Below are 17,074 nucleotides of genomic sequence, written 5' to 3'. Positions count from 1 at the left end.
TCCGCCCCTCTGGCGTCACCACCCCGCCGGCCTATCGCCTGCGCGCCGCCCCGAACCCGCCCTTCCCATTGGCCAGGGGGCGGCACCAGAGCGCTCAAAATCTAGGCCCCTCTGGGTGCCGGAGTCTGTGGTTGTGGAAGACTCCGCTGAGAAGGCAGGGGCTGATCAGGGAGGAAAAGCAGCTAGGCTGCGTGGTTTTAAAGGGAGGCGGGAGTGATGGGCAGAGGCGACCGCCAATAAGAGGCGCCTCGGGGCGGGGGCGCGCGCTCTGATTGGCGCCGGCCGTGACGACCTCAGGGTGGCGGGCGGGGTGGGGAGGGCTGCGTGTGCGCGCGCGAGGGCGCTGTGGGGGTGAGGCGGGCGCTGCGTCTGGGCGGCGTCTCTATGGTGTGGGCGGCTCGGTGGGGGCAGCGTCACCTCAGGGAGGGACGGTTGTGCCCTGGGGGCCTCCGCCATTGGGGGAGGGGGGCAGCCCCATTGCAGAGGGGGGCGGCCCACTGGGGAGGTCCTAGGGGCTTGCCCCACTGGGAGGGGCCCTGCCGGGGAGGTGCTGGGGTGAGGCCGTGGGGCTCGGGCCTCCTTAGTCTCGAGGCCAGGCGCCTTGGCCCTGCCCTCACGCCCAGCCCTGGGGGGGGGGGGGGGGGGTGGAGCGGCCCTTCTCCGGCCGCTGCCCCCAGGGTGCCAGCCCCCCTCTCGGCCCTGCTGTGCCTCAGGCAGGCCATGGCGGAGGCCGACGGTCCCACGCGGCTGCTGGAGGTGTGCGGGCAGAGGCTCTCCCGGTTCCTCCACGACGCCAAGCACAAGCACTTGGCGTGGCTGCGGGAGGTCGAGGAGCAGGGCGCGAGGCTGCTGGATAGGTAGGCCCTGCCGGCCGCCCTCCGAGGAGGCTGCCCTTCCTCCCCTGGGAAGCTCTGTGGTGTCAGCACTCTCAGCCCCCGTGAGCTTAATCCATGCACGCTGGTGGCCTGGTCCTCATGTGAGGGCCGGCGCTGGTTTCCGAGTGATTTAGCATGGTTGTGTGTCGTGCACCTTGTTGGGACCTTGGTGGCTGTTGCACCTCCTTCACTCGTTTCTCACCCACCTGGCCTCATCAAGTGAACATTACTTTGCGCGTAGCGTGGTTGGCAGGTGGGGGGGAGCAGGGGGAAGGCCATCATCGTCTTTCTGCGTTTGTGTGCCCGACAGCAACTTTGGGGCCGAGCCTGAGTTAGTGCCCAAAACACCATCACAGAGGAGGCGTCCCAAGAAAAGGCAGTCCTCCTCTCTCAAAGATGAAAATAAGGAGCCGACCAGGAGGAGGTAGGTGGGTCGGTTCATGTTCTGCCTCTGCTGCATGGCCATAACCTTCTGCAAACAAGAAATAAAAAGTAAATTTTTAATTTAAGGGTGAAACAAAATTGAATGGTAACTCTCCACACCCCCTCCCAAAAGCCAGTTTATTTTCCTGAATTAATAAATATACCTAATAAGGCATGTCTAGTCCAAAAGTAGGTCAACTCAGTGTTTCTTGTGAAAGTCTGGAAGACAGTTGCTTGGTTTCCTTCGCTTCTGTTTTTTTTTTTTTATGGTTAGAAACAAAGAATAATAAATATTTGTCTCTATTTTATTTGTTTGGGGGGGGGGGTTGGTTCGTTTGTTTGTTTACTTGATTTTTTTCAGCACACCTTCTGGCCTGAGGTTGCTCCTGGTGTTCGCACCCTGAATCTTGTATTGGTGCCTGAGAACCTGAGAATGGGACTTGTTACTGGTTAGGCACAAAAATGCCACGTCCACGCCATCGTATCGGTCACTAGAAAGCAAGCTAAAACTTGTTATATAGAAGACCTGCTTTGTGGTAGCTAGCTCTGCGTCTGCTCATCTCGCGGTCAGGTAGTTAAGGTAACCTTCCCTTCAGAGAAATGTCTGCTGTGGTCTGAGAGCAGACACACGGACGATAGCTGTAACGTGACCAAACCCTACTGATTTGACAGGCAGTAGTGAACTGTTTGCGTTAAGGCACTTCGATTTTGATAACCATGGTGAAAAACCCACAGGAGTTGGGCAGGAAGGGTTGGAGCTGAAAGATTGTCAGAAACAAGACATGGAGGATGGAGAGAAGAGCAAGAATAGTAAGGAAGCGTGGGAAGTTCATGCGTGTGTGTGGTTAAGGAGGGCAGGAGAGGAAAATGTTGAAGATCTAAATGGGGAGAGCTCTTAAAACATCCTGTGAGTTTCCAAGTCGAATGTAGCAGCTGGATTGCTCCCCGAAAGAAGACAAATCTTCCATGTGTTTGTCCTCTTTTTAAAAGGAGTTTTGTAAGAAATCTCCTCCTGATAGGACAAAATGCCCCAAAGGACGGTGATCACTCACCAACAGGAAGGTCATACTGAAGTTCAGCACTTCGCCGTATCCTGCGGGGTCAGACCGCTGTTGTTTCCCTTGCTCTGTTCTGCTCAGTGTGTTTGTTTTTAAATCCATTTCTTTATGTGTTTTTAATTTCAGATTTCCCAATTAAGTCACTCCTCTTTTTGCTAGAGGTCAGAATGAGAAATTTAAGAGACCAAAACCGAACTGAGGGCGGAGAGTATCAGCTTGAATATTGGTTGCAGGACAAATCACTGCTCGCTCGTGGTTTTCTATCAGTGACCGTGAATCCTTGTTAATTTAGCTAGGTTACGATACAGTGGGTTTTCTTAGCCGCGTTTCTACCTCATGTGCACTTTCCTGTCGGCTCTCCCATCGTGTTTTTTCCTCTGATCTCCACCCTTTATATAGCTGTCTCTAAGTTTGTTTGGCATTGGAGGCTTGCTCTCTCTCTCAATTATGCTGAAATTGTCCTTTGTTTTTTGGATTTGTCCAGCTGATCAAGTGCATGGCTCTGCCCTCTCTTGACAAGTCACGTAGTGCAGGAGAGCAGGATTTCATTGCCAGAGTTCCCCAAACTCCTACATAGTTGGTCAGGATTAACTCGAGCAACAGAGCTAGAGACAGTTACTGAGCCTGATATTTTTTCCTCTTAAATTAAGGTAACTTAAACTTATTAATCCTATCTATACACGTACGTTTTTGCTGTCGTTCTCTGGATTGGGCTGTCAGATACCACATATATTGCGGCATCGCTGTTTCCCACGCTGTTAGCAAACTCCACGTGAGAGCTGTGAATGTTTTCTCGGTGTCTCAGTCTCTGACATGGCTGCAGCAAGACTCTACATCCTATGGTACAGAGTGGTAACATCAAGTAGAAACATCTTGCGGGCTGTGGGGAGCGGTAACTTCTAACTTGCTCCAGCTAAACCTGCCAGAGCACATCTGGGAGCTCTCAAGGTTGGGCTCCTGCACTTAACGAGTGATAAAAGAGGAGTTGTGAGGGGGAGTGGTGGAGGGAGGAAGCCGGTAGGTTCACTTTGAAATTTGTCTGCTTTTTGCTCTAAAATCATTTGGGAGTGGGAGACTTCTGCATCACTTGATAATTTTATTGTTTCTATCTAAGGTTGTCCAGAAGGAGAAGCAGTATCAAGCTGGTGTCTTCCAAGCCAGGCTCCCAAAGACGCCGCAGCAAAGAGCAACCCCAGAACCCCAGCGGTCTGGGGGAAGAGGTGCCTGCACCCGACCCTGCGGTAAGGTCTCAGGCCGGTGTTAAAACAGAGCTTCCAGCGCTGCCGGTGGCGCTGACTGGGAAACGGCCAGCTGAAGTGCAAGTTCCAGTGGCAAAAATGGCTTCTAACGACTGCCCTCAGGTCGAGTTAGGGAAGGGACACGGGGCCGATACTGGACACGGGGCCTGTAAGGCTGCCGCAGGGGAGCGATTGCCCGAGGGCACTGGAGTTACTGAGCTGCCCGTTGTGTCCTCTGTCAGCGTGGGCCCTGGTGGCCAGACAGCAAGGGAGGGGGAAGAGACCCCCCAAAAAAGAGTGAGTACCTCCACTCCCGAGGCTGCTAGAAACGGAGATCCTGCCACCGACCGAGGAGATCGGTCTCCTCGAGGCCTAGAAAAAGTGCTTTTCCAGGACCCCGACAGCAAAATGACCGCAACGAGAGCCAAATCACGCCGTTGCTCTGGACGCCGAAGCTTTGTGGGTGGCCCCCGCAAAAGCCATAGGGCCTCCTTGGCAGAAAAATATTCACTGGCCAGCAAAAGAGAGAGCATGATCCGGAGATCTATCAGCAGGGCCATTTCAAAGAAGGCAGCAGCTCGAGAATCGTCCTCTGCCTCCAGCAGAGTGAGCTGTAAGTTCCTTTCAGCTGTTAAGTATTTTCGTTTGGCTAAATGAGCTTTTCAGCTCGGATGTGGGGAGTAGGCAGCAGTGGAGCTGCTTGTCTGTGTTAACATCACTGGCTCCTGGTCTCCTCAGCAAGAAGCCTCGTGGCTTCCACCTGGTTAGGGTGCAATCATTTTTTGGGTGAAGGTGGAAGAGTAATGGGACTGAGAACCAAACAGCACGGTCATCTGAGGGAGCAAGATGCAGAAATCCATATCGCCTGCCCTCGCCGCTCCTTGGGAGGTTTTGCTGTTTGAACTGTCTGAAATCATTGCTTCTGAAGACAGACTGGCTTCTAATAAAGCGCTAATGCCTTTGGTATTTAGTTTTGTCAGCTTTGAGTCACACTGCATGTAGGCATTTGTTATAACAGTTTCAGCTAAGTGGTGTTATGGGGGGGGGGGGGTGAAATCAGCCAAAATCCACCAAACCTCTGCATAAAGCTGTGTAGGGAGGCAGAAGCTGAAGTCAGTTGACTTTGAAATGATGTCTGTGTGACACAGGCATGAGCGTGTTTGTGTAGCTGGAGCAGGCTGCAGACAGAGGAGGTGCTTTTTCAAGTGCTCTTGCCTTCGCAGCCTACAGCAGTTTGACAGTGACACCTGAGGGAGGGTGGCAGGGCTGGTGCGGAAAGCTGGGATGAGCAATCAGCGCGTTCCCTGGAAGGAGAGCCTGCACGGAGACCTGGGTTCCGAGCTCTACCGCACGCAAGCTGCTGCTGTTGGGAAGCCTTGGACTGAAATTCCCGAGTTGGTTAATGTTGCGTGTGCTTTTCTCCCTCCCCAGGTCAAAGCTCCCTGGAGGTGTTTGTGGAAGACGATGTGAGCAGCAGCATGAGGTGAGGTTACCCTGTGAAGCAGGCAGAAAGAAGTCACAGAAAACCCTGCAAGGAAACTATATGGGTCACTCCGGTGTTACAGATCTGGGATTGGTTTTATAATTGACTGTTTGGGGTGATGGTGTCACTCGGGGTGATTTCAAAGCCTGTTGTTCAGGCACAGCCCGCCCTTGTTCAGAGTACAGTGAGGTTGGTCGCGGCAGAGTCCGGCCCTGTGCCAGAAGGCCTGGGAGGCTGATAGAAATAGCTGTGCCTGGTGTTGGCTGGTGTCACGTGAATTCTGTCGCGGGATACTGGCAGCTACAGGCCTCTGGATGCCCTGTGGCACTGGTTAGTCAGCCTGTGATCTGGCTTGGAAGGTGGACAGGTAAAACTCTGCGTGAGGCTCGTGGAGCATCCTTTTTGCCTACTGTATGGAAGCCCTGTAGAAGGGGACAAAACTCACTTGTGTGTTGCTCAGCCATGCAAAGTAACGGTCCATCAGGAGAATTTACTGCACCACCCATGGCTAAAAACAGGCTCGTGCCTCTCTCTGTGTATCCTTACACTTATCTGCACTTCCTTGGCTCCAGTGTGCTAGCTCCATCGTACTTTCATTACCTGTAACTCACTCTTCTGATCGCTGTCCTCATAGAGATGCCCCAAGGGCAAAGTAGTGTTTCTGTTGCCTCAGAGGGAGTTGAAATAATTAAAATGGCCCTTCTTTTTTACAGACCTGGACTCGAGCTGATCCCCCAAAGTGAAAAGGTAAGTCTGTCTTGGGCTCTCGAGCAGCTCACCTACTGTCTCTCCGTACATCTTCTTGCCTGCCAGCTCCTGAGTTAACACCTTTTGCTGAGCAGTTGGACGCATTGCCATGGAAGCGGAAAATGTGGCCGAAGGATTATTCTGTCACATCTCTTCACGTTAAATGAAGGCACTGCTGAGTTGGACGGCACTTGCCCCTCTCTCGCTTGGAAAGCTAGTTCAGCCAGTTGGCTTACTGACTGCTGGAGGGCAGAGACCTTTTGTACCTTGATAGGGCTTCTTAAAGGTGGACTGTTTGGAGGAGCTTGGCCAGGTTCCCACGTTTTAGTGTGCTTTTGCCTGTCAGCCGGGCATGGTAACTGGTTGTGTGTGTATTCTTGTCTTGGCTGGTTTGAGCTACAAAAATCAGGAGGATGGTTCAAGTTAACGTGCTGTGCTTGGCCAGCGAGGCTACATACACAACAAACTAGTATAAGTCAGTAGTGCTACCAAGACAAAGAAACCCATCCCTTCCTTTGAGCTGGCAGAAACATCTTGAGCTGGCTTAGGTGGAAGCTAACCCAGCAGGGAGGCTGGCTCTGTCCCAGATTAGCTCCCTGGTGCAGTTCAAAAGTGTCGGGGGCGGTGGGAATGGGCAGGTGGCGGTAGCTGACACGCGCTTAGCAAGTAAGGGAAAGCGTGGACTGTAGACACACACAGACAGGGACTGTAGACACACACAAGCAGCCTGGTAACGCAGTAGGATGCTGTGCTGCAGTGACCTTGTTCTTTGTACTGCTGTCAGTGTTCCTTAGGGGTATCTGAAGTTCCTAACGGTGTCATAACCGGAGACACCGTAAAGGGACTTACCTTTCTTTTAAGACTCTGGTATCTGTAGTTTGAAAATCACTGTTCCTTCTCCTGCAGACTCCTGAAAACTTCCTTGCTTCAAGCAAAAGTATGCCAGCTGCCAGCCCTCCTGCACAGCGCTTTTCTCCCTCTGAGCAGCAAACAGGGAATAATGAAGGTAATGTTGAGTTGGTTTTGCTTTCCTTTCATGAAGCCACATGCGTACAGGCCACAGGGTCAATATGAGGATTTGGGGAAAATCTGGGAACAGATTATTGGAAACAAAACTACCTCTGACCAATCAAGGTTATTTTTCAGAGAAACTTGATCTCCAGAGAGCATGAAACCTATGGTATTAGATCAAGCAAAGATCCCTTGTAAATATTTCCAAGCCTTGAGATAAATGCTTTCTAGTCAGACATCAGTGCGCATAACGAATGAGTGGGAACGTTTTTAAAAGATTAGTGGTAGACCTGAAGTCCTCCAGGTAGCCAAATGTTGTGTTATAGCACCTTGACATCCCTCTCCTCCTTGAGTTCACATCATGTAAGGGATTACAGGTCCTCTTTATTTGATGTCCCTCAAAGCAAAGAGATGGAGATCTTCAAGCTTTTTGTTTATTTCCTATGGAAACTGCATAACCCTTTAAGAAACTGTAGCTGGAGTAGAGGAAAGAGTAGCTAGAGTCCTTTTGGCGAGATAAGTTGTGCCTATTCAGAAGGATGTGTGCAAGGTACGTATACAACACTGGCATACAAGGTAGTCATCTGGGTTTCTTCTTTCCCAGGACAGTTTCATTCAGTGGGGCTCTTGGCACGCGAGAGCTGGAGATAAGGGTCAGGCTCTTGCTGCAGGATGCCTTGCATATGGTGCTAACTACTTTTGTTTTTTTTTCCCCACAGGAAGCTGTGTAAATATGAATAGCGAACCCCAAAAGGAGAACCAGGAACAACCCCACAGTGCTGAGTTCCAGGAGAAACCCTCACGCATCTGGTATGAGGCTTTTGCAGGGAGAAGGAATGAGCTGGAGTGGTCTGGAAGGACTTAGACCTGGCCTTCTAACTAACTTGGTCGAAAGCTTTGCCTGTGGTTTTTTTTTTGTTTTGTTTTGTTTTTTTCCTCCATGTAGTTTTGAAATCCACTTTGGTCAAGTCCTAATAGCGTTTTGGGACTTTCTTATGGCTTCTCGAGCCTTGTTCAGGACTAGGACTCAGATCTGGCTTGGAGAGCAGATGCCTCAGCTTATGCAGAAAACAGCAAAGTTGGCTAAGATAGCACTGCTAACTCACAGCTCCGATGTGATTCTCTGGGTGGTACTTAAAGGGGTGGTCTGGGAGTCATTTTAGAAGGCAACACCAGTAGGTGACTAATCTGTTTATTTTTATGTGGTGCAAGTGTCTGGAATACCTGACTTCCTCACTGCATGTGTTATGGGTGTTTTATGTGAGACTTCAGCTACTTTTAGCTTTGTCCTCAATCTCCTCTCCTCTTCGGCTTTGCTGGGGTGGATTTGCTGCAGGTGGTGGGCGGGAAGGGGAGTAGCAGTAACCTCTGTTCTCGTGCGGATGCTCAGCACCATGTGATGAGTCAAGCTGGGCAGCCTTCCTCCAAACTGCAGCTGGATTGAGCCCGTACTGTGCGGTGAAGCAGTGTCCCCTGTTTTTCCCTGGAGTCAGGGATGCAAGGGAAGATGGTTCTGACGTGGGGAAACCTGGATGCTTAGGCTGGTGATGGCCACCTAACGTGCCTCTTGCTCATGCCATCAGGACAAGGAGCTGTAAGCAAGCGATGGGTGTTATGTGGGACGGGCAGCAGCCAGGGGGTCGTGCCCTTTCCCCGTTGGAGGACAAGCACGCGAGTTCTGCAAACCAGACTGCATCTTCTGCCTCTCCAGCTAGCAAGGTGAGTGGGTGCCGTAGTCCTCCTTTGCCACCCTTTCCCTGGCCAGTACTGACTTCCGTCTGTCCTCTTCCCTTAGGTTGTTCGCCCGTTGAAAAACTTCTTGCAGGCTGTGCAGAGAAATCAGCTGCTCTCCAGCCCGGGCTCCACGGGACGTGGGGGTGTCATAAGGAATTTCATCAAACGCAACACTCCCACCCGGCCTGATCTTAAGGTGCATCAGACTCCCACCTTCCCTTGCCAGGGCTGGAGGGGCGGGGGGGGCAGGTGTCAACTTTTGGGGAGTGGCAGGAGGGACTGTTTGCTTAGAGACACACAAACATGTTGTTTCTGTCTACTGCCATGGATCAGTGCAGCTCCCAATAACAAATTGGCCTCACAAGTCCTCCTTCAGCCTCCCCAGGGAGGGAGGCTGGTTGGTCTACAAACACTGTCACCGACCTGGTTTTTAGCACCAATCCTCAAACCTTTCTCAGATGCGGAGAAGTCTCAGCTGGTCTGTCTATGGTCAGCAGAAACGTCTCATGTTGTGGGACTGTTGAACCCTGAGAAGACGGGAAGCTCTTCTCTGTGCGGTGGGAATCTGCTCTTTTGTGCGGCGTAATTGGCTGCTGCGGGGCTGGGATATGGGCAGTGTGGTATCAGCAGCGGGTTCCTGTCCACGTGCTGGTAAGGAGCTATTGCTGCAGACAGGGTTGGTGCTAGTATTGCCTCCAAAGCCTTAATTATTTTTGCATTTCCCCCCCCCCCATCTCTCTCTCTCTCTCCACAGGGAGACTTTGTTGTAAGTAAAGATACCCTTCACCATGGGGGCTGGAAAACTGTAATGGCCGTACTTCTTGTATCACAGGCACTGGTAGCTCTTTCCCCTTGCACTGGCATCCCTGGAGTCCTCCTGTTCTCTCCCCAAGAACGTAAACTGGCCAGCGGTGAGGTGGCAGGATCCCTTTGCAGGTGTTCTGCTGGGACCGGGACTTGCTAAAAAACCTTTTGGCCTTTAAGCACAAGACTATTTGTGCTGGGCACCTTCTCCTCCCATTTTCCCTGCTGCTGGTATAGGTAGCACTGACCCAGGTGGGAAATGTTTGCTACAGATCATCTGCTGCGGTGGTGTGCTGGCTAATTTCCTCGCCTGAACAGATCCTGTACAGTAGGTGATGTTGAAGGACTGAGGTGTTCCCTTCCCAAACCAGATGACTCCTCTGCTCTAGGCAGATGGTGTAGTTGAATAAGCATTGTTGCCCGACCTGTATTGTCTCTTCCCTAATATTCACTTCCCATTCCAATGGGTGGGTGACCACAGCTCTGCCAGTGACTTCTTTGTTTAGCAGGCTGCCTAGCCTCTAGCTGCCTGTGCACAAGCAGCCTGGGGGCAGAAACTCATCTCCCTGCAGGAGAGGGAGCGGCAGAGACTGGAAAGTCTCAGGAAGAAGCAGGAGGCTGAGGAACAGAGGAAGAAGAAAGTGGAGGAGGAAAAGAGACGGCGGCAGGCAGAAATGAAACAGTGAGTTGGGTCTCTTAGCTCCTGCTCCTTCCCTGGTTTAGCCCAAAATTGTTTCGGAGGCCTTTCCTGCCAGGCAGACAGCACTCTTGTACTGTCGTCTTTGCCTCCCACTTGGAAGGACCGTTCTGCAAGTGATGTTCCCTGGGCACTGCTGCTCATGGCTAGCTGTGGCAAAAACTGTATCGGTGCGAAACACCTGCTGATGTCTGGTGAACTTAGTCCAGATGTGAGCTTAGGCTAAGCTCGGTCAAAGCAAGTCAAGCAAAATAATAGTTTCCACGTGGTACTGGAAAGCTGCCATACTAGAGAATGAGCCATGAGCCCCAGTTCCCGTGGCAAGTCCTTGTGCCCCGCATCATCCTCTGTGCCAGAGCAGACAAAGCTAAGAGGTCCTTCTTGTGCATGTACTGCCTAGGAAGAGGGAAGAGCGACTAAGGAAGGCGCTGCAGGCTCGGGAGCGGGTGGAACAAATGGAGGAAGAGAAGAAAAAGCGGATGGAACAGAAGATTTTACAGAATGACGAAAAGGTAAGAAGTCTGACCGAGCTTCGGGCCAGTCGGGACAATGACGTCTCCTCCTGGCGAGCTGTGAGACTGAGAGGGCGCAAACGGGCCGCTAGTTTGTCACAAGCGTAATAAGTGCGAGCACGGGGTTGCTGCTGACGGTGACTAATCAGGTGGTGGGTAAGCCTGCGTCTAAAACAGACTCTTGAAATCCTCTGCTCGGTAAGAGGAGGCTATGTGTTCTCAAACCTCTGCAGTGCCTCTAAATATTCCTGTTCTGACATGCGGTGTTTATGGCGCTCTGCCTTCAAGGAATGTGGCAGCATCCCTTGTCTGCGTGTCCTGTGAACAGACACTGCAGGTGAGGCAGCGTTCCTGGGCCCCAACGCGCTCGGAGCGAGCGAGTCGTTCACGCAGAGCAATAGCCATGCCGCGAGGCCACGGTGCTCTCAGAAGGCTGCGGAAAGAACAGCTACCAGGCAGCTGAGGGATGCTCCTGACCGTTAGACGTGTTGGTGGCTCTGGGTGTGTTGGGTTTCCTTTTAAAGCCTTGCCTTGCCCTGTTCTGAGGGCAGGTAGAAGATGTAGAGCATACTAGGGTCAGCCGTTGCTGGCTGCATGTGGACAATGTCCGCTGCTGCTTTTGTACACTGGGGCAGCTTCTCCAGGATTGAGGGAGGCTTGTGACTGACCTGGAGGCCTGGCGGCAGCTTGAAACCCTGATGTTGCCTCAAGGCAAGAGGGAAGGAGCCCTGGGGAGAAGGATTGTGAACAACCCCTTCTCTTTCAAAAGAAGGACCAGAATTGATGGGCTCCAGAGCTTTTGCTTGTTTTGGAGATGGACTGAAGTAACCTTTGGAAGGGTCAGCCTTAGAAAATGAAGGAACCAGTGCTCCTTTCGGCCTTTCCCAAAACCTGAGCAGTCAAAAGTACACGCAGCCCTGGCTAATCCGCTGCTGTGCACGTACTAGTGCTTTTACTGGGACAGACAGCTCAGGTAAAGGAGCCTTGTCTCTGTGACTCAGCCAGCTTTCATATTCTTCATTCATAGTACAGCTTAGTTCAGTCAGAGAGCAGCCCTGCAGGCAAAATGGAAACGAGTGTTTTGCTAGATCCCCCTGTTCTGCAGAGAATCACTGACAGGGTTGGAGTGTGTATTCTGGGGCTGTGTAATCATCTCTGTGCTCTTCTCTCCAGTCGCTCCAGGTGATGGGCTCCTCTTCACGTGACCCGTAGTAAGTGGTGGACTTGTTGCATGAGGCTGGCGTTAAATCCAGTGGGTGTTGGGTTCTCAGTCTGATTAAGACCTGGGTCTGATTAAGACCTGCTTAAGACCACAGGCCTCAAACTTCATAAGATCTCCCAGTTCCCCCTTGTGGAAAAGGCCGTGACGTGTCCATGGGGGGCTGTGGAGCAGAGCTGTGTGGCTTTCTCAGGTGCGCATCTCGCAAGTGCGGGAAGAGAAAGCGGTAGAGGAAAGGAACAAGAAAAAACTGTCTAAGAAGGCTGGAGAAGCTGATGCACGGAAACAGAAAGCACTGAGGATGGTAAGAGCAACACCGGGTCCCTCCTGCGTGCAGAAAAGGGAAGGAGTAGCAGGGAACCCATGCACTGTTCTGCTTTGTGGGAGGAAGACGGACTGCTGTCGGGAGTTGCAGGGATTTGGGGGAATGAGAGCATCGGTGATGCAAGATTTCTGTCTAGCAAGTTGGATGATGGGGTCGCATACAAGGGTAGCTATGGGGGCAGAAGGGGAAGGCTGCCCAGCTGGTGGGCAGCCATGAAAGGCAAGGATGGGATACAACAAGTACAGGCAGTCTCAAATCGCTTGCCTCGTGTCTTCCCATCTTTCCCCATTTGAGTTGGAGGGTTGCAAGGGTTTTCTTTCTTTCAGGAGGAAGATGAATTTGAGCAGCAGGACCTACTGCAGAAAAGGAGAGAGGATGAAGTGAAGGAGAAGGGGAAGAAAGTCTTGGAGCTAAAGAATCTCGTAGAGCAGCGCCAGGTGGAACAAGTGAAGGAGAGGTATGACTTAGCCTGATTCTGCCCTGGAGAAGGGGACTCAGCCACAGGCATGACGAAGCAGTAGATAAGAATAATACTGCTGAAACTGGGAGATGGGTGTGAGCTTTCGGCTTTACCAGAGGTTTGGGGTGCTGGAGGAAGAAGCTGAGAGTGCAGGGGGTGGTGGGTACTTTCCTCTTGACTAAACTATGGTTTTGTTCCCCAGGGATCACAAACAACGAGAGAAGGAGAAGGCCCCCCCACCACAGCTGGAGTTGGCAGTGTTTACTGGAAAAAATATAAAGGTGGGGAGCTGAAGTGGTCTTGCAGTTACTTCGCTCTTGTAAGCCAGTGAGGACTAAAATACTAGGATTTTTTTTTTTCTTTTTTTCAGGCTTGTTCTCCAGGCACTGTGTTACCGTTTAAGGTTTTAAAATTAGCTATTAAATTGTTTAGAGGAATGACTATAATGAACCCAACAACCAGCCAAACATGTTATTGTAAGGAGTTGGGTTTTGTGCAAGAATGAGTTAACTCTATTGCTAAAATCAGAGTTAACTGTTTTTTATTAACTGGTGAGCTTTCTCAGCCTTGTAGCCTTAGTATCGCAGAAACAAGATGAATGACAGCCGTACAATGGCACTTTGAGGAACAGCTCCAAAAAACATTCACTGGTGCTTTAAAAAAAAATCTTTTACTAATTTCCATATCCATTTACTACATTCACTTACTGCATGAGGGTCATATGATCCCCATAACAAACTTCAGGTATCATATGGCTTCACATAACCTCATCTGCACTTGCACAAGGTTAGGAAAGAATGTTATGGCTTAGTCAAAGCTGCTTGTCTCAAAATATCACAGTACACGTTCTTTCCACTCCTAACAAATTAACACGACCTTTTTCTCTTTGCCTTTCTTCATTAGTGAAAAATCCACCCCCCAAATGCTGTCTCTGTTAAGTATAAATTCTTCCTTCTGTTTTTGTTCTCACTGCTCTTATTCACTAGGCCAATGACTTTCAAACACCTATTTCTTCCCATCTAATTTAAATGAAGGTCTGAATTCCTCATGTGCTGCCAGCAACTGGGTTGGAGTGAGAGATGACAAAGCTCTTCCGAATAAGAGAAGCTGAATCTAACTCAGAGTGACTGCAGCTCTGGCTCCCCTGTTAGCTATGCACTGCCTTTCCCTGCTGAGGAGAGGAGAGTGGAAGAAGAAACGCCTGGATAAAGTGGTTTGGGTGAAAAAGAAGTTTATGCAGTGAAAAACTTTGATGCTCTTTGATAGGAGGAAGAGAGCCCCAGAGAACTGCACCAGCTGCTTGGTCAGGAGAAGAGAGGCGAGCAACCAGAATTCCTTGCCACGGCTTCTAATACACGGCTCAAAGTGGTAAAGGTGAGTGTGGGTTCTGGAAACTTTGCTGAGAGAATCTGAGCAAAGACAGGAGTCCCTTTATTTGTGTGACTCTTGTTCCGTAACAAGATTTTTTTTTATGTTATTTCATTAAACAAAATCCTCTAAGATCCTCCTGTCAAAGAGAGTGACAGAGAATTTTGTGCAAGGAGCCCCAGAAAATATGGCTCAATTCCAGAGGTAGAATCTGGTTGTTTTCCTTGCGTGAATGTGAATGAAGAATGACTTGGTTCTTATATCTTAACAGGAGGAAACCAGTCTGCAGGAGCCTCAGCAGCAGACGGGAGAGGAGAAAAAAAGCAAGCAACCAGAATCAGTGGCTGCTGCTTCCAGCACATGGCTGAGCAAAACTGTAAAGGTGAGCCTGGGTTGCAGCAGAACCCCCAATTAAATGAGGTCTATGGTGCCTAACTGGCTTCTGTGCTTTGGCGTCAGCATGCGGATTTATTAATAGGCAGCGATGGAGGAAAAGAGCAGGAGATTAAATCCTCTGGTGTAGGGTTTAACAGCAGCCTGGGCAGAGTGAGGACAGGGAAGTCCTTTTTGGGTGCTCGGCTGAGTGCTCACTACAAGGGAACGTGAAGGAAAAGCAAGTGCTTTATCTTCGAAAAGATGTTAGGAAATCGCCACATGATGGCAGCACATCATGAGGTGTCCAGGTTAGGCGGCGACACCGGTGGTGGCACCGTAGCAACACTGATTCCGGCCTCCCTGTGAAATCTGGCTCTTTGGTTTGAATTGGAGCCACTCGGATGTGAAAACTGGAGGGATGGGAAAAAGGCTGCTCGAAGAACCAAGCAGCCCTGTAAGACTCCCCTTCCGGGGCTCTCTAACCCTGGGACTGCCTGGCACCTCTTCTTCCTGCTGGAGTTCTCCATTCTGTGACTTACTTTAGCAAAAGAAAACCAGATGTGTCATGAAACATGTGGAAGGGGGGACCCAAGCATGAAAAAGCAGAGCACCTAGAGATACATCTAAGGCTTTTCCTCAAAAAACTGAGAAGGGGAAGAGGGTTAAAAAGAGTGATAAAATAATTGAGCACCATGACAGTTTTTTGCCTGTATACAAATGTGTGTGTACTTTTTCTGCATTCCCTTATTCCTGTACTTGGATTGAATGCTAAGAACCCCACAGAAGTAGGATTGCCTTCCTGGTGTGTCCTCTGGTCAGCACCTCTAAGCACTTCTGTACTACAGGTGACTGTCAGGTCATCTAGTCATCCCTGCTCCCCACCACAAATCCAGGAGGTGCCTCTGAGCTTTGCCTTGTGCTGTTCTGACCTGCAACTTCCAAGTAAAATGGAGCCTTGGCTTTTTCGTGGCAGGGTGCTGGCAGGCTTTTCCTTACAGCTTGGAAGCCGCATGGTGGGCAAGCAGCTGTTTCGGTTTTGCTGTTTGCAGTCCCTGCTGCAGTACGTAGTCCTGCGCCGCTGCTTGGCTTTCAAAGCGGGGATCAGCAAAGGGGCCGAAAGGATTTGAGCGCTGCTGGGTTTTACTGGAAATCTCAACCCAAGTCAAGTAGGAATATTATGTATATTCTAGTTAATGCATAGATTGAAAGGCTTCCCATGCGCAAGTGTTGACCTTTCTGGCTCTGTTTTTGAGCTAGGGATGAAAAAGAGTGCAAATGTGATGCATCTGCTCCGAGTCTGCTGTCAGCTCGTTTCTGGCCACCTTCCCTCTAGGGTAAAGTTCATTGCCCAGCACATAGCTCTGGGAACTTACCTCTGACTCGTGATTCATCCTCCGTGTGCAGCCCTTGCCTAGATACCTTCACAGCCTCTTTCTGTGAAAACGGAGATCTTAATACACCTGCTTGTCTGCTCTCGCCAAAGCTTTGAGGTGTCCGCAAAGGGTCGGACTGCACAGGTCTGGCTGCAGCTCCCCTGGCAAGGCAAGCCCTCCTGTGGGGGACTGCAAGGTCCTTTTGGCTCTGATGAACGTTTTCTCTGTGGTTTCAGAAATCTATCTCCACATCCTGCTTAGGACCACCAAAGGGATCCAGGTCCCCCAAAGTAAGTGAAAATAATTATGGGATGGATCTGAACAGTGACGACTCCACAGATGATGAGAATGAACCCCGGAAGCCTGTCCCTGCCTGGGCTGATGGTAGGTGCAGAGTTTGGTTCTGCTTGCTTTAATTCCTCCCCTAGGCAGCTGGAGCTTTCCACCTTCTCCCAGTACAATTTTGGCTTCCCTAAAGTGCAGCCTGGGAGTGTGCAAGTCTTCAGCAGTGCTGGCAGCTGCTGACTTTGAGTGGTGAGGGAGACTGGAGCTGTTTTCTTGCACGTGCTGTTGTGTTGAAGTTGAACCAAAGTCCTCTGTGCCCGTGTCTGGATGCAAGGGTGTGAAAAGAAAGGTGGAAGCTCACTGCAATGAAGCAGCCCCTTTTCTGGAAGGAAACCAGGGCGTGGTGGGTTTGGGATACTTCTAGTGTGAAGACTGACTTAAAAACAAGCACTGTTGTTGGTAGCCTGAAGATGGGTGTGGGTTCTGTGTGAAGATGCGCAAAGCTTTGCAAGGAGCGGGCGAACTGTATTAATCTCACTTTCTACACAGGTTTTAACAGTTTTTCAGGCATGGAAGGAGAAGGGTAACAGTTCTGGGGGTTCTAGGGGAAAGGGTCCCTTGAGCAGAGCACTGAGAACTGATTTATGAGTCTGCTTCCCTGATATGGTTGTTTTTATAGGGTTTCAGCTTAATCAAGCTATTTTACACCAATACTATCACCCAGTGAATGTTGACCAACTCTTTGGGTTAATTGCAAGCCCTAAACTGGAGGATATTTTTGGCAAGAACAAGCCTCGATACTTCAAACGTACCAGCTCAGCAGTCTGGCATTCCCCACCTGGGACAAAACCTGCATGTGGCACATCTTGCATCTTCAAAAACTGAGAAAAGGCAAAGAAATGTCTTTTCTCTCTATATGGCATATCAGCTTGTTTTTCCTAGCATACAGAATATTTAAATTTTTAATCCTTTATTTTGTATGAAAATAAAAATATTAAATAAAGTCCTATTGCCGTAAACACTCCCTCATCAGTGCTTATCTTTCTCCTTTTCCCCACTGCTGTGCGATGGTATTTCTGGACAGCTG

At 50.4% G+C, this 17,074-nt stretch overlaps 1 protein-coding gene across 1 annotated transcript; it reads left to right on the top strand.

Annotated features, from left to right (window-relative positions):
* Positions 1-720: 720 nt before the first annotated feature.
* LOC106489121 (inner centromere protein-like) lies at positions 721-17,006 on the top strand. Its single transcript, XM_067295905.1, has 18 exons — positions 721-857; positions 1,186-1,299; positions 3,471-4,207; positions 5,026-5,077; positions 5,791-5,824; positions 6,731-6,830; positions 7,555-7,645; positions 8,419-8,554; positions 8,631-8,765; positions 9,946-10,055; positions 10,471-10,582; positions 11,995-12,105; positions 12,453-12,583; positions 12,789-12,867; positions 13,853-13,960; positions 14,226-14,336; positions 15,939-16,086; positions 16,667-17,006. Exons 1-18 carry the CDS (start codon positions 721-723, stop codon positions 16,870-16,872), a joined length of 2,652 nt encoding a protein of 883 aa, XP_067152006.1. The 3' UTR covers positions 16,873-17,006.
* The last annotated feature ends 68 nt before the right edge of the window (positions 17,007-17,074 follow it).

Source organism: Apteryx mantelli, chromosome 4, assembly GCF_036417845.1.
Source record: "Apteryx mantelli isolate bAptMan1 chromosome 4, bAptMan1.hap1, whole genome shotgun sequence".
NCBI lineage: Eukaryota > Metazoa > Chordata > Aves > Apterygiformes > Apterygidae > Apteryx > Apteryx mantelli.
This window is presented reverse-complemented; position numbering and strand designations above follow the sequence as displayed.

Coding starts and splice junctions, on each gene's coding strand:
- LOC106489121 (XM_067295905.1), top strand. CDS start 721: ATGGCGGAGGCCGACGGTCCCACGCGGCTGCTGGAGGTGTGCGGGCAG. Junction 6,831..7,554: donor GCAAACAGGGAATAATGAAG/GTAATGTTGAGT, acceptor TTTTCCCCACAG/GAAGCTGTGTAAATATGAAT. Junction 13,961..14,225: donor CACGGCTCAAAGTGGTAAAG/GTGAGTGTGGGT, acceptor ATATCTTAACAG/GAGGAAACCAGTCTGCAGGA.